Source organism: Chelon labrosus (assembly GCF_963514085.1).
Source record: "Chelon labrosus genome assembly, chromosome: 17".
In the NCBI taxonomy this organism is placed as follows: domain Eukaryota; kingdom Metazoa; phylum Chordata; class Actinopteri; order Mugiliformes; family Mugilidae; genus Chelon; species Chelon labrosus.
Window position 1 is genome coordinate 12,885,144 of NC_140350.1, and position 14,031 is coordinate 12,899,174.

The 14,031-nt window shown below is 45.3% G+C and overlaps 3 protein-coding genes across 6 annotated transcripts; 1 reads left to right on the plus strand and 2 right to left on the minus strand.

Moving 5' to 3' along the window:
* Positions 1-681: 681 nt before the first annotated feature.
* Positions 682-6,057, plus strand: nle1 (notchless homolog 1; the record flags this gene model as incomplete). 4 transcript variants are annotated; one of them, XM_084564466.1, is made up of 13 exons in its annotated part: positions 682-913; positions 1,483-1,632; positions 1,908-2,128; positions 2,267-2,346; positions 2,450-2,526; positions 2,619-2,716; positions 3,157-3,349; positions 3,470-3,605; positions 3,689-3,735; positions 3,827-4,029; positions 4,175-4,334; positions 4,410-4,480; positions 4,593-6,057. In XM_084564466.1, the coding sequence occupies exons 2-13, from the start codon at positions 1,495-1,497 to the stop codon at positions 4,603-4,605; spliced, it is 1,437 nt and encodes a 478-aa protein (XP_084420592.1). In that variant the 5' UTR covers positions 682-913; positions 1,483-1,494. The 4 variants fall into 4 exon arrangements, with proteins under 4 accessions (XP_084420592.1, XP_084420595.1, XP_084420594.1 ...); XM_084564469.1 differs by having other exon boundaries at positions 3,479-3,605; XM_084564468.1 differs by lacking the exon at positions 4,593-6,057 and having other exon boundaries at positions 4,410-4,484.
* An 18-nt stretch (positions 6,058-6,075) lies between these two features.
* Positions 6,076-10,944, minus strand: slc25a1a (solute carrier family 25 member 1a). Its single transcript, XM_084564470.1, has 9 exons — positions 10,377-10,944; positions 9,938-10,045; positions 9,741-9,840; positions 9,281-9,419; positions 9,100-9,184; positions 8,127-8,231; positions 7,898-8,013; positions 7,736-7,809; positions 6,076-7,648 (listed from the first exon to the last, which is right to left on the minus strand). The coding sequence occupies exons 1-9, from the start codon at positions 10,633-10,635 to the stop codon at positions 7,534-7,536; spliced, it is 1,101 nt and encodes a 366-aa protein (XP_084420596.1). The 5' UTR covers positions 10,636-10,944; the 3' UTR covers positions 6,076-7,533.
* A 779-nt stretch (positions 10,945-11,723) lies between these two features.
* Positions 11,724-13,881, minus strand: LOC311502156 (F-box only protein 39-like; the record flags this gene model as incomplete). The annotated part of the gene is made up of 6 exons (XM_084564287.1): positions 11,724-11,849; positions 11,929-12,105; positions 12,336-12,560; positions 12,732-13,043; positions 13,153-13,324; positions 13,439-13,881. 6 exons carry the CDS (start codon positions 13,879-13,881, stop codon positions 11,724-11,726), a joined length of 1,455 nt encoding a protein of 484 aa, XP_084420413.1.
* Between the last annotated feature and the right edge of the window lie 150 nt (positions 13,882-14,031).

Genomic DNA, 14,031 nt, shown 5'->3' on the forward strand with positions numbered 1-14,031 from the left:
GAAAAATAAATCGCAACAGAGAAACAGAATGGAAATGCTCACAACACCAGCAAAAACCGAAACCTGATGCAAATACAACACAAACCAGTGCAGAAACGCAATACAAATACTCACAACAGCAAGTAAAGTTGAGCAACGACAACGGAAATGTTTCCGGGGGACCCCTAAAAACGATGAACCTCGCTGGGACCCGCTTCTTGTTCAAAACTTTATGCACCTGATGGAACTGACCTGAAATGTAAGTTGTAGTTTTTTTTTATTTAGTGCTTTGCATTTAGTACTTTATGCTAACATCCCTATAAGCCCATTGCTTACTATTAGCAGTCATTATACTATGACGGCATTAATAATATTAAAAAAATGTTTTTGTTTACATTACTTGCTTTGCGTTTCTGGTTACGTGTTTTTTTCTGTTGTTTTTGCTGAGTGTTGCCGTGTGTTTTGAGTATTTGTAGCACTTGATGAAGACGTTTTCTTAATTTGCTCTTATTTTGTCTATTAGCATGTGTTTTACATAGACCAAATATATTTGTTTCCTTGAGTTGCTCCGCGTTTTACTCTCTCGGCCACCGTACCTATCCCCAAATACGCAGCAACCATAGAACATTTATAAATAAACTGACAAATAATCGATATAAACAACAATAGGTGATATATATTAATATTTTAAAATCATTATTATTCTTCCACTGCGTTTAGAGTTTCTGAAAATTCACAAGCAGCGCAAATTAATCAAGCCGGAAACGCACCGAAACATAATCCAAGTTAAGATGGTTAAAGCAACCTCCCATAATTCATTGCGCAAAGCAGTTCAATGGCATGACAACGTCGACGTCTCGGCATATCTTTCATTGAAAAGACTCTTCGGAGATACACACGTGGGGAGTGTGAACGTTTTGCCACATCGCTGAAGGTAAGGATATATCATGTTTATTTACTAGTAATGTTATATAAAACTGGACATAGTTGTGTAAACAAGTGTCAGTTACTTTGCTGCCCTGCGATCGCTGCCAGAAGACTTTAGATGCTCGAAATGCTAGTCAACTGTAGGCTAGCTGAGTTAGCTTTAGCCTGTTGGCTGACTGTTGGCTAGCTAGACAGATCATTAGGCACAGTTTTCTCCCAAGATTGATAATGAAAGTCTTAAACACGGTGCTACAGTGTGTTGCTCCCTGCCAAACTAGTGTTAGTCAGTTAAAGTCGTGTGCATCTTGTCGGGTAATCTAGCTAGCAAGTAATGTTGCGTTCATGACAGGGTTTAGAAATGACAGCACCTCGTATGAACTAGATCCGTTGGATAGGATGGACATCAACAATCTCCTTAAACCTTAGTACAAACACATGTTTTCACTTCCACTGTCTAATGGACAGGTTATTATTTCATTCGGAAATCTCCCAGTAGTGACAGGAACCATTATTAACACGTGTTGGGAGATAATTTAAGCATAACATGTTGTGTTTTTACCCCCCATCTGCTTAAAGATATCTTAGAGGATGACGACTGAGGACGTGGAGCGACTGTTGATCCAGTTTCAGGATGAGAGTGGGGAGGTTCTGGGTTCACCATTTGATGTGCCTCTAGACATCACTCCAGACAAACTACAGCTGGTCTGCAATGCATTGCTACAGAAGGTAAACAGGCTTTATGCATAATCATAAATATACAATTGAAGTTGAAATCAGCTGTATCATTTGTCCACATGTATAATAATCACAATATCTCGTGATATCAGCATTTTAACTGAGGAAATATCACATAGAATAGTCTTGAATATATTTTAAGTGTCACTGTCGTTGGTGTGGAGTTAATGTGGGTTCTATATTATTATGAACCCATTTACACATAATTTATATAAAGCTAGTCTAGGAAATCTAGTAATCTAGTATCTTTTTTTCATCCATTGCAGGAGGAGCCAGTGCCGCTGGCTTTTTTTGTGCGAGGAGAGGCTGAGGTGGTGTCCAATCTAGGCTCGTGTGTTAAAGCGCTTGGAGTTGAGACTGAACAAGTTCTGCCAGTGGTGTACCAGCCTCAGGCGGTGTTCAGGGTCCGGGCTGTGGCCCGCTGTACCAGCACACTACAAGGACACACAGAAGCTGTCATCTCCACTGCTTTCAGCCCCACCGGCAAGTGAGTAACCCTGACACTGATCTGATGAACAGCTGTTTGTCAATAGCACAAATGATATAGCTTCTCACAGAGGGGATGAGGTCACACCCCAGGGAAGATCTAGACGGCTGCTAATTAATGTCTGCTTGTTTGTTTCAGATACCTGGCCAGCGGTTCAGGTGATACCACAGTGCGATTTTGGGACTTAAACACTGAGACACCCCAGCACACTGCCAGAGGTATAAAGTCAGAGCATGGTTTACTGTTCATGAGGAATCACATGTTTGATTGATGGTTTTAGAAACAACTCGGGTGTTTTTTTTAATTTCATTTCATTTTAAGGACACACACACTGGGTCCTCAGCATCGCCTGGTCACCTGATGGCAAGAAGCTGGCTTCTGGTTGTAAGAACAGTCAGGTATGCTTCAGACTTACACACATCTAACCCGTATTATTTAAGATCCATTCCATGAACATTATGTGTTCATTTTTGTTTTGCTGTTTCTGTAGATCTGCCTGTGGGACCCAGTGACGGGTACACAGATAGGGAAGACTTTGACAGGACACACCAAGTGGATCACCTGGCTCTGCTGGGAACCTCTCCATCTGTGAGCTCATCACTTTTTCAGTACTGTAAAATGCTGATTGCGATTGTTACTGCAGACCTAAAATATCATTCAGACCCAGATTTGTTATACATAGAAAGCCAGTGTCCCAGAAACGAGAAACACTGTTAAAATTAAAATCCAGCTTTGTTATCTAAAAGAATAAAAGCATCTAATATGGGATATGCAGCTACAGCTTCCTTAAAGCTACATTTTCCCATAAATCAGTGTGGAAAGTGTAAATGTTGGACCTGTCCACTTGCAAATCAAATGGCCAATATTAGGTCAGATACTTTAAATTAGTTTATTAACTTTGCTACAGCAAAGTACTGCATTACCAGAAGTAATGGTACTTGTGGTAATGGTCTTGACATTAGCTCTCTGTACTGTACATGTATTGATTGGCTCAAACATTCTGCTTCTCCCCTTCCTCTCCCGTTCAGTAACCCAGAGTGCCGGCACTTGGCCAGCAGCTCTAAGGATGGCTCAATACGCATCTGGGACACGGTGCTGGGACGCTGTGAGAAAATCCTGACTGGACACACTCAGTCAGTCACCTGTGTGAAGTGGGGAGGAGATGGACTTCTGTACACATCTTCCCAGGACAGGACAGTCAAAGTGTGGAGAGCGAAAGATGTAAGTCTGCTTGTGTGTGGCTGAGACGCCTCAGTACAGGCAGATTGAGCTGAATGATAGGGGGGAGACATCTGTGCAGCACAGAGGTGAGATGTAACGTGTGTTCCTGTGTTGATACAGGGCGTCCAGTGCAGGACTCTGCAGGGTCACGCTCACTGGGTGAACACTCTAGCGCTCAGCACGGACTACGTCCTGCGTACTGGAGCCTTTGAACCTGCAAGTGCCACTGTCAACCTCCAGGATCTCACTGGATCTTGTAAGGCCCGCTAATCTTCTCTGGATGTTGGATATTTGTAGGGGGACGTAGCAAGTAACAAGTGTTTTTTTTCTCCCCCCCAGTGGAAGAGATTAAGGAGAAAGCTTTGCAGAGATATAACACAGTTAGGGTAAGTGCTGCTAATTTTCACGTAGGAAAGTTAGTATTTCCCTCTAGCTCCTCTCTATCTCAACGCCTTTACTCCTGTTCTTGTGCTGCAGGGTTCAGCTCCAGAGCGCTTAGTGTCAGGCTCAGATGACTTCACCTTGTTCTTGTGGAATCCTGCAGAAGACAAGAAGCCTTTGGCCAGGATGACCGGCCACAGTGCTCTGGTCAACGAAGTGCTTTTCTCTCCAGACACTAGGCTCCTTGCTTCTGCTTCATTTGATAAGTCCATTAAAATCTGGGATGGACGTACCGGAAAGTAAGAAAATCTCTCCACTATGCAGAGCAGCAAAGCTCGTCTTGATAGAAGACAGTTGTTGAACTTGGGTGTAATACTGCTGTCGTCCAGGTGATGGTGCTGTAATAGTAATAATGTCTCTGCCTTCTTGTCTCCTTTCCCACAGGTACCTGATGTCACTGCGTGGCCACGTGGCATCTGTGTATCAAGTGGCGTGGTCTGCAGACAGCAGGCTGCTGGTCAGTGGCAGCAGCGACAGCACGCTTAAAGTGTGGGACGTTAAAACTGGAAAGCTGAACATGGACCTACCTGGCCACGCTGACGAGGTGAGGAAAGGAAGAACCACAAAGTGCTCCTTCCTGATTGATGTGCATTGGTTGTAATTTTTTTTTTCTGTGCAGGTTTATGCAGTGGACTGGAGTCCTGATGGGCAGAGAGTGGCCAGCGGCGGGAAAGACAAGTGTCTCCGAATGTGAGTGTGACAACAGAGAGGCTCTTTCAAAATGGTTAAATGCCGGCGTTTCCTCACAAATGACCTTTTGGCCTCTCACCTAACCCTTTGGCCTTGTGTTGTCTATTTCCAGATGGAGAAGATAGCCACGTATCTGTGCTTGTTCCTGACTTTAACAGAGGTTTGAAGAAGCCTGACAACTGACACGAAGGGTGGCCCTCGTCTTTAGTGTCAACTCTGGCGCGGTGACCAGAAATTCTCCAGTCTCTAGGGGTGAGACACATGCTGGACTATAAACAATGTAAGACTGTAAAGGCATCAACGTGCTGATCAGAGTGTTTCAGTACTCGCATCCATCTGAAATGGGCGACCAATCATGAACAGAGCTCTGATGTCACTTTAATAAATCCTACAAAATACTAGAATTCCTTTAACGAAACGAAGATGAACGAGATGAAATAAAATCGAGAACTAAAAGATCTGAAAGAGTTAACCCCGGAGCGTTTGACCCTTCCCTCACCTTAAGCCTTACAAGATGACATACATACTGTAGGTGACAGGTGGAGCGGCGAGGCAACAGGTGGGAGCTCTAATGCCTTCCTCTGTGATGTTAATGCTGAACGCGCTTGCCCTACTCCTTCAGCCTTTAATCTGCAAAGCCTCAACCTGCCGATTGTTCTGCCTGTGTGTGTGATGAAGAAGCCAAGTGTCACCAGCTCAGAACCGTTTGACTGACAGGTTCACCCTTCCAGTTGCATGAATACAAATACGAATGTATGTGTTTTACATTACTTCCCTGACCGTTATGTAAAGAATCCGCTTTGAATTACGAGTGTATTCAATTGGTGAGAACCAGCAGCTAAAACGGTAAATCTGTACAGCTCTATTCATTAGTTGCTTCACCTGCAATCAGCAGGTTTGTGTTGGGAAAATTGAAATTGTAAGAATGTATGTAATAGCAGTTCTTACTGTATAAATAAACATTTTAACATTTATATTCATGCAGCACTTTTGTCTATTTTGTACAAAGTACTTGTTAACACAACTTAAAGTCCTGCCATGTTATCTACATTTTATACTTTAGTTATAATCTGACATCGACACAAACACACAGAGATTAGGTTTAGTAATGACAGGTTTATTACCATGTAAATAACACTCGGAGCACTCATTTCATTCTACGGTTTTTCTTCCGATAACACAGCGATATTTCTTGTTTGTTTTTTTTTCATCAACACAAAAGAAATGCTCAATCTGCCGAACAGGATATTCAGAAATGTGAATGATCGCACCACATCTGATATGAGGCCTGCCCTGTTTATGAAAAGCAGCGAAGCACAAACGTATAAAGAGCCTGTACAGTAAAAAAAACACACATTAGAAGGTGAAAACAAAACCGCAGACACATGGGGATGAAACGATACTCTGGTGGAAAGTGTTACCGGGATTACGCTAGAGATTCTACTGAAGGAGTTTGGCAAAGAGGAGTGAAAGGTTTTTTCGGTGCAAGGCTGAGCGGTGCCGCAAGGCCGATCAAAACCAAGCCTTGCTACAAAACTAGTCAAGTGTGCGATTGAGCCTCTGATCCTTCTATTTTTTTTTTTGTCGTGGTTCAATGTACAGTACTGTGCAAAAGTTTTAGGCGCTGAAGATGTAGTCACAAGAAGTCTCACAACTGATTTTAGTTTTGACGTTGCAAATATAAATGATGTAGATCGCGTTACTTTCCTTTTAGTGCCTAAAACTTAAGAGTACGGTGTGTGACCACAGCCAGAAGAGCCTTTGAAGCGGGCTAGCTTGAGGTAAACAAAAGTTATTAAAGTGACATCTGGTTAGAGGATAGCCTGTTGGATGTGTGAATAAATAAGCAGAAGAAAACCGCTAGAGGCCCAGGGGTCTGAAATTAGTAGTTGGACGTGTTTTCATGTCGAGTAGAAGTGAATATGCTTTCATTGTTTCGGCTGCACACAAGAGCCTGAATGGGAATTAATGGAGCTGCCACACAGAAAGCATCGCTGATCTGGCATTTCAGATATGAAGACTTCACATGCAGCTGGTAGGAATTCAGTCACCCGCTAAACACCTTTTCTTTTTTCTGATCATGAAAAAGTGGTAATCTTTCCAGCAGTGACGACCATAAACTCACTAACTTCTACTAACGAACCGTCTCATATCTCCCTCTATTAAGACTGCATGTGAAGACTGTGCTACATATGGACTTCTCTCCTACAAAATAATATTAATGATCACACCCTGAAACACACCTGGAGATGCTCTGAGTCCAGACCAGTTTGCGTTAGCGTCAACAAGCCCTCGAGCCGCTGCCGTCAGTGTTACAGGACGGACGCCACATCAACATTCATGCAGCGATAAGCTGAAACCAGCAGTGGCCATAAAACGCACAATGAACGGCATCTGAAGTTCATCGCAGAGACACGGCGAGAAAACGCCGTGAATGTTTCTAGTGCGACAGGCACGGCTAAATAAGCAGACACAGCACTGAGATGTGTTAAAGTACCGCACGGACATCGAAAGCACTGCAAGAAGCTGGTTCGTGCCCACTATGATCTTTGTTCTTTGCTCAGTTTAGTAAGTACCCAGTGAATCGAAAGACACATTTACGGTTTCAGTACAAAGTGTTCACTCCACAACATGTACGGTAACAACAGTCATATAAAGCTAAATCAGTATTAGACATACGCAATCTCCCTTTTTTTTTAAGCTACTCCTAATTTGAACCTTTGGTTAAAAGACAACCTCTACTCTAAATATATTCTGGTAATGAGACTCAACAAACTGAGCCCACAAGTTTGGTCAGGTATCATGAATCGCTTTTTTTTCCCCCCCAGAAGCGGAGAAATGCAACGTTGAGCTGCTTTTCTGTCTTTCTACTTCATCACTGCGTTTAGGGAAAGAATCATTTTACGTAATGGAAACTGGTCAAGACGTCGCGGCATTGCTCAGGGGCGATGCAGAGAGCTAGTATGAACTAGAATAGAGGTGTTCAGTTGTGCGTAGCATGAGGCACTGGTCTGTGCTTCCTCCCCGTGACCTCCTGTCACCGTCAGGCCGGTCTACTGCGTCTTCCACACGCCGTTGAGCAGTTTCACCACCTCCTCGTAGATGACGAAGACTATGGCCACGTCCAAGCACACCCGGCCGAGCCTGGGAACTGTCCCTTTGTAGAACCTGCGGGGGAAGGACAAGAAGAAACCAGGTTAGACGGCTTGAATAGAAAACTGAAGCAGTATTGGGAGCAGTATGTGGGTTACTAACGCCTGTGGTCCTTCGTGCTTCAGTATCTGAAAGGCACAGTCCATTGTGTTTTTGTAGCGGTAGGCCTCCAAGCCCTACAAAAAAAAAAAGTACATACGAGAGTGTCATATAAAAGACGAACCATACGACGGTGACGTAATCACAAGAGGGCGCGTTTCCTACCTGCATCCTGGTCTTCACCACGTCCAGGGGCGTGTTTCCAAAAACACTAGCTGCTCCGGCTGTCGCTCCAAATATTGCCGTGACAATTGGGTGCATTTCTTTTCTGGGATCATCACCTGAGAGGTCGAATTGAAAGGTTGAGCAAAGGAAAGGAAGAAGATTTATTGATCAATTGGACGGTAAAGGGGACCGCTGGAGCACTGTGTTGTCTCCATGTTGCCTTTCTCACCTTTATACCAATTGCGCAGCGCGTTCATCACGTAAAATCGGATGGCTTGATTGGTTCCTTGTTTAAGTACAGTTGCCGTGAGACCTTGATATGTCCCCCTCACACCTAAAAGAGGAACATTCAGTTCAGTTCAATCAATAATACAAACTGTCACAAGAACCCAGAGCCTGAAACCCCCCAGAGCTAGCGCAAAGGCAATGAAGGCAACTCAGTTAATTCACATTTTCATATTTTTCAGCATCACTTTGAGACAGGATGCTCCTAATTTTGACAATATTATGCAGCTGTAAGTCGGCAGTCATGGTCATTTGTTTTGTGAGTGCATTAAAGCACATGTCCTGGTCAAATACACTGATCAGCCACATCATTAAAACCACCTTCCCTAATATTGTGTAGGTCTCCCTTGTGGCTCCAAAACAGTTGTGACGCATCAGAGAATGGACATGGGCCTTCTGAGGGTGTCCTGTGATGTTTGGCAACAGGATGTTGTTAGTGGGTGGCCTTTGGGTCCTATGGGTTGAGGGGAGGGGCCTCTGTGGATCAGGCTTGTTCCACTGCCACAGATACTTGATCAGTTTCTAGGGAATTTGGAGGCCAGGTCAACACCTTGTGCTGTTCTTCATGTTTTGCCATCAAGGAGTGTCAATGCTATGGGGTGGGGGTGCCTGGGCTGGTCTAGGTGGGTGGTACATGTCTAAGTAACATCCACATGAATGCCAGGTCCGAACGTTTCCCAGCAGAACACTGAATTGTCATCATCATTATTACTAAGATGGTCAATGTTATATAACCCCAAGGTTTCTCACAGTAGTACTGGAAGCCAATGTGATGCCTTCCAGACAGACTATGATGTGGGAAGCATGTACAATGTGAAAAGTATTGGTCCTAGCTCAGAACCTTTTTTGTATAAGTGTGCTGTCATATTTAAGAACTCAAAGCATCCAGACAAAAAAAACAAAAGCTGGTCTCTTACCCTGCTCTCTGATGATCTCACTGACTCCATGAAAGAAGCCTCTGTAGCGAGGTCGCAGGGAGCACTGGTCGTGGATCAGCTTCACCTGGGAGAACCATTTCATCAGACCATCAGTGCTGACTCAACAGATTTGGACAGAAAAATCAATGAGCAGCCGCCGCCGTCCTCCACCTCCACCAACCTTAAGCGTCTCCATGGGGCAGACGACCACGATGGCCTCCGCAATCCCTGCTCCTAAACCACACAAGAGGCTCCGCGTGTTGTCTAGCCGACCTGTGGCATCCCGCATCGGATTGCTGAGCATCTCAAACGTGCCGAACCTTGAACGGAGATCGATAAACTCAAGAATTAAAGGAGGAGAATGACTCGGATAAGGCAGCCTTTGCTGTTTTCAGCTGTTTTAAAGACCAGACTATTTGAAAATGGTCATTAGCAGCGGACCTGCACATTTGGCTGCTTTAATTTCAATACAAAGAAATGCTGCGTCACTGCTTTGACATCAGATAGCCGTTGCATCAAATTTAAGTTCACAATCCTGCTGACATCTGATGCTTTGGAGCAAAAGAAGGCAAGAGGCAAATGTGCTTTTCTAATGCAGCTCTATTGTTATTGTTTTTGTGAAGACAGGTGCACATCTTCACCTGACTGCAGACTTGGGTATCGATCCGTAGAGCAGGGAGCTGAGGCCTCGATACAACCCTCTGAGGCCATGGTCCTGCACGGTCAGCTTCACGCAGTCGCCTGCACACACACACAGATCACACACGGGATTGAGTAACCCAGCCCAAGACTGGCACGCAGACCTCGCCGTCACACCGTCTATGCCCCAGTGACCTACCAATCCCTCTGTATCTCGGCGGGTTGGCTCTCCCATCCAGCTGCAGCTGGGTCTTGACATACTCTGTAGGGAAGGTGATACAGATCTCTATTCCTCCAGCGATGCCACCTGAGTGAGAGGGGAAAAGAGCAAAGGCACACTCAGGATTTTTCTTGAATGTTATTATTTCAGTATATATATATAAAAACATGAGCTGGATTAATTGCAGAGTGATGCTGATGGCAACATACATCTTTCAGCACATCTGTACATGTTTTTTCCTCAGAGAGGATGGTATGTTAATGTAGATATAAATCATGCAGCTACTGTAGCATCCCTTTTGACCCAGTTCTGCATGGATAGCTTTAATGGGAGGCAGATTGAGATTACGCTGCTCCTTGAGTGTAGAAAATAAACGATTATAAGGCGAACATTGAGGGTGAAAATGTGCAAAATCAACCTGCAAGGATGGCCTTTCCGGGATGCGTCATTTTCCTCCCTCCGACCGCCGCAGCCGCCAGATTCCTCCTGGCCGCGTAGGACCGCTGGTGCGCCGGCAGAGAGCCCAGCCCCGTCGCGGCGGCGGCGGCAGCAGCTGCGGCCAGCCGCTGCGACGAAGGCTGCCGATGGGGAGCCGAGCCCCGGCATCCTCCTCTCCTGACTGCGGAGCTCTCGCAGGGCCCCTCACACACCGAGAACGGCTTCAGCAGCGAGGACATACTGGTCGCCCACAAATCACAGCAGCGGCGGCGCCGGGGCCCAGCTCAGACAATGTCAGACAACAACAACACGGGAGGGAGCACCACCAATGTGGCGTTAGAGGGAGCATCAGTACGCAAATGGCGGTCAGGTGATCGGACACATCATTGGCTCGCCATGCTGCCTAATACAATTATTCAGTCACGTGACTCTGCATGACTTTTGGCGACCAATAAAGGAGCAGGATGTTATTTCACTGATGTGGCGTGGAGAGCTGTGTGGTCCCACCCGGTCAGAGGCTAATATCATAATCCTTTCACCACTTACAGTATATTATACAAAGTTTAAACGAATTAAATTTATTCAAAATTATTATTACATTCTTAAAATGATACCTTTTGATACATTTTCTATCAGCCTAAACAGGAAAACAAAGGTTGAATTAACAGAATTACACAAATAATGCTAAATATGGTATTTTGAGATTATTATATATTTTTTTCAATAGAGAACGAATAAAACACGAAAAAATGAATAAAACTCAAGTTTATGCGCATTAATAATGCACGCCAATGAGAAAATGGACATCATGTAGCCTAAATACCAGTATACAGAGATATATATATAATGTGTACGAGAAATAATATGGACTTAAAGTGTCATAATACCGTTTTACTCCGATACCATAGAATATTGGGATGATAACAGAAAAATATATCAAGTGTCATGTGCAATCAAGACTCTGCTGTTTTCCTGTTGCCTCTTAATCCCCGTTCCTTTAAATAGTTCCCTCGTCGTGCCAGAGCACACACACACAAACACACACCCACCGCCTCCCCGATCACCCTTCACAATGAAACTAGGTCAGAGTTTCCATACACGAGACCCACCACCCCACCCCCCCTGAGTAAAAGAGGAATGACATGAGACAGAGAGAGACAAACAGAGAGTGTGTTAGTGTGTCAGTGTCAGAAGTCCAAACTAAAATTGTACGTTTGGTGTGTCGATTTGTAAAAACAAATTTGCAAATTGCATGCTTCGTTCATTTATTTTTTTTTTCTTTTGCGGTATAGACTGCTCAGGTTGTCCACAAGCGCCCATGCGTGTGTCACACAATGGGGCAGACAGTGGCGTGGAAAATCAGCTCAGGAGGGAGATGCTGGTAGGACGACAGTGCTTCTTCCAGCTCGTCTGCGAGCTCTCTGGCGTTGTCACTTACTGTGTAAATTCTCACCTGCGAGACAAAATACAAAAGATTGGCGCCATGTGTGTTTACGTTGGCAGGCTCGGTGAGCGTTGCTCTGTTGTCGTACTCTGATGTTGTTGAGCGAGGTCCTCTGAGTCAGTCTGATGTCCAGCAGCCTTCCCACTGTGCTGATGTGCAAGAAAGCCCAGAGTTTCAGCCGCTCCAGACGTCCACACACCTTAACCAGCTCCAGCAGCTCTGCGTCCACGGATTCACTGATGTTGCTCAGGTCCAGAGTCAGATGCTAAGAGAAAAGAAAGATGGCATAAATGCAAACCACAGTCAGTAAGTCATGGTCAGCTGAAACTATAAGTTAGGCCTCTTTGTGAATGATTTTAGGGAAAACAACTATTAACTTTTGATCTCCAAACGTCTGCAGACCACACCTACATGGCCTAAACTAATATATCTGGCATATTGTGTTTCTGGGTGAAGGTTCACATCGCTGTAATGCCACTGGATCAGCACCCTAACCTGCAGGCTGCATCTGTACTGAGGCAGCATGTCACGGAGGACTGGTTTGGCGCTCCAGTCTTCATTGGGGGAGAAGAAGGCTGTCATGCTGTATTTTGTCATGGGAATCTCAGGCAGAAGTATCCGTGCGAGGCAGTCTGTGTTAATGATTTGGTCCAGTGAGAGCCTGACTCTCAGGTCTGGCCAGCTTGATGCCAGAGTTGCCCATGACGTACCGCTCACCAGCTTGACAGAGAAGATGAAGCAGAGATAGAAATTTAAAGTGATTTTTAGTTTTTGCTATTTCAGCATATGCTCCCACCCAGGACTTCAACACTATTGAAAAAGCACCCACAGCAAAGCTGACACCCCCATATATTTCGCTGAAATTCCTTCAAGTATTTCATCCATGCCTACCTGTTCATGGGGCTCATTCAGAGAGCAGTACAGTGAGAGGGTTTGCAAGGCGTTCCCATCTCTATCAGCGTTCCACCTCCCTCCTCTGGGTCTCTGCTGGAGAGTCATCAGCAGCTTGTCTGACAGGCAGGAGTAACTCAGGCTCAGGTTGGTGAGGTTTCTCAGGTCGCACAGCGTTTTGGTCAGTTTGGAGGTGACGTGACTCACATTCGCAGTAGTAGAGAAGAAACCCTCCAAGTCCAAAGAAGAAAGACAGCGCCAGGGACGGAGGCGCTTGTGACAACGTGAGAGGACCGAAAGCAGGTCCGTACCCTAAAATTTAACATAAAAATACAGAATCATACTACATCACTGCTTGACTGTCGTTAGATTAGTTTTTGAGTATGATCATTATTTTCCATTGGACTGGTGTTGTATTCACCTGTAGCATGTTGTTTTGCATCCCACTCAGACTGAGAGTGGTGAGCTTTGAGGCCCCTCTGTTGAGGAAGTGGATCAGGCCTTTCACCAGAGAGCTTCTGAGCTTTGAGGTCCAGCAGTGCCGCTCTAACTCCAAACCTACAAGGGAGAAGTGCCGCAGTGGGGCATTTACACTGGAAACAAAAAAAAAAAAGTCTTGCCTTGTGAATTCTCAGTTGTACTCCATGGGGAGTGGGCTCATTTGGGACCTGATATGCGATAGGGCTTCAGAGAACAGGTTCCTTTACCTGACAAGTGCAGAAAAAAGCTCGTTGATGACATTCTCCAGTCGCTGTGCCACCAAGGTCGTCCGCGGAGGATACACAGACACCTCCAGCCTTTCCAGGTAGCGTCCCAAATAGGTGACATAGCCCACGGCACGGCAGTGTTCAGACGGCTTGTACTTGAAAATGCGACCGCTGAAGTGGAAGGTGCGCGTGCGCCAGAGAGAGGGTGAGCTCATGACAGCGTGCCAGTGGCGACAAACCAGGGCAGCACTCCTGCGGTCACGGTCAGGAAGAAACCGGAACATGTTCTGCAAGCACACAAGGGAAAGGGACTCCCAGCCGACGACCTTCTCGGAGCTCGAGTCACAGCTGTCGTCACTGAAGTCGTCTTCAGACTCCTCCTCACTGTCCTCATCCATATAGGCGGGATGCTCTTCCCAATGGGTGTCTTCTTGGTTTTGCATGGTTTCAAGTGCAGGATCTCAAGATTCCTGCAGCTTGTATTGCCACAGTTGATGCAGTTTGATGAGACAAAGGCTAATCCTGGTGTAGATCAAGTGAAAAGTTCACACAAATCTGAAACTCTCCAAAATTGCTGAGCAAGAAATAAGAGA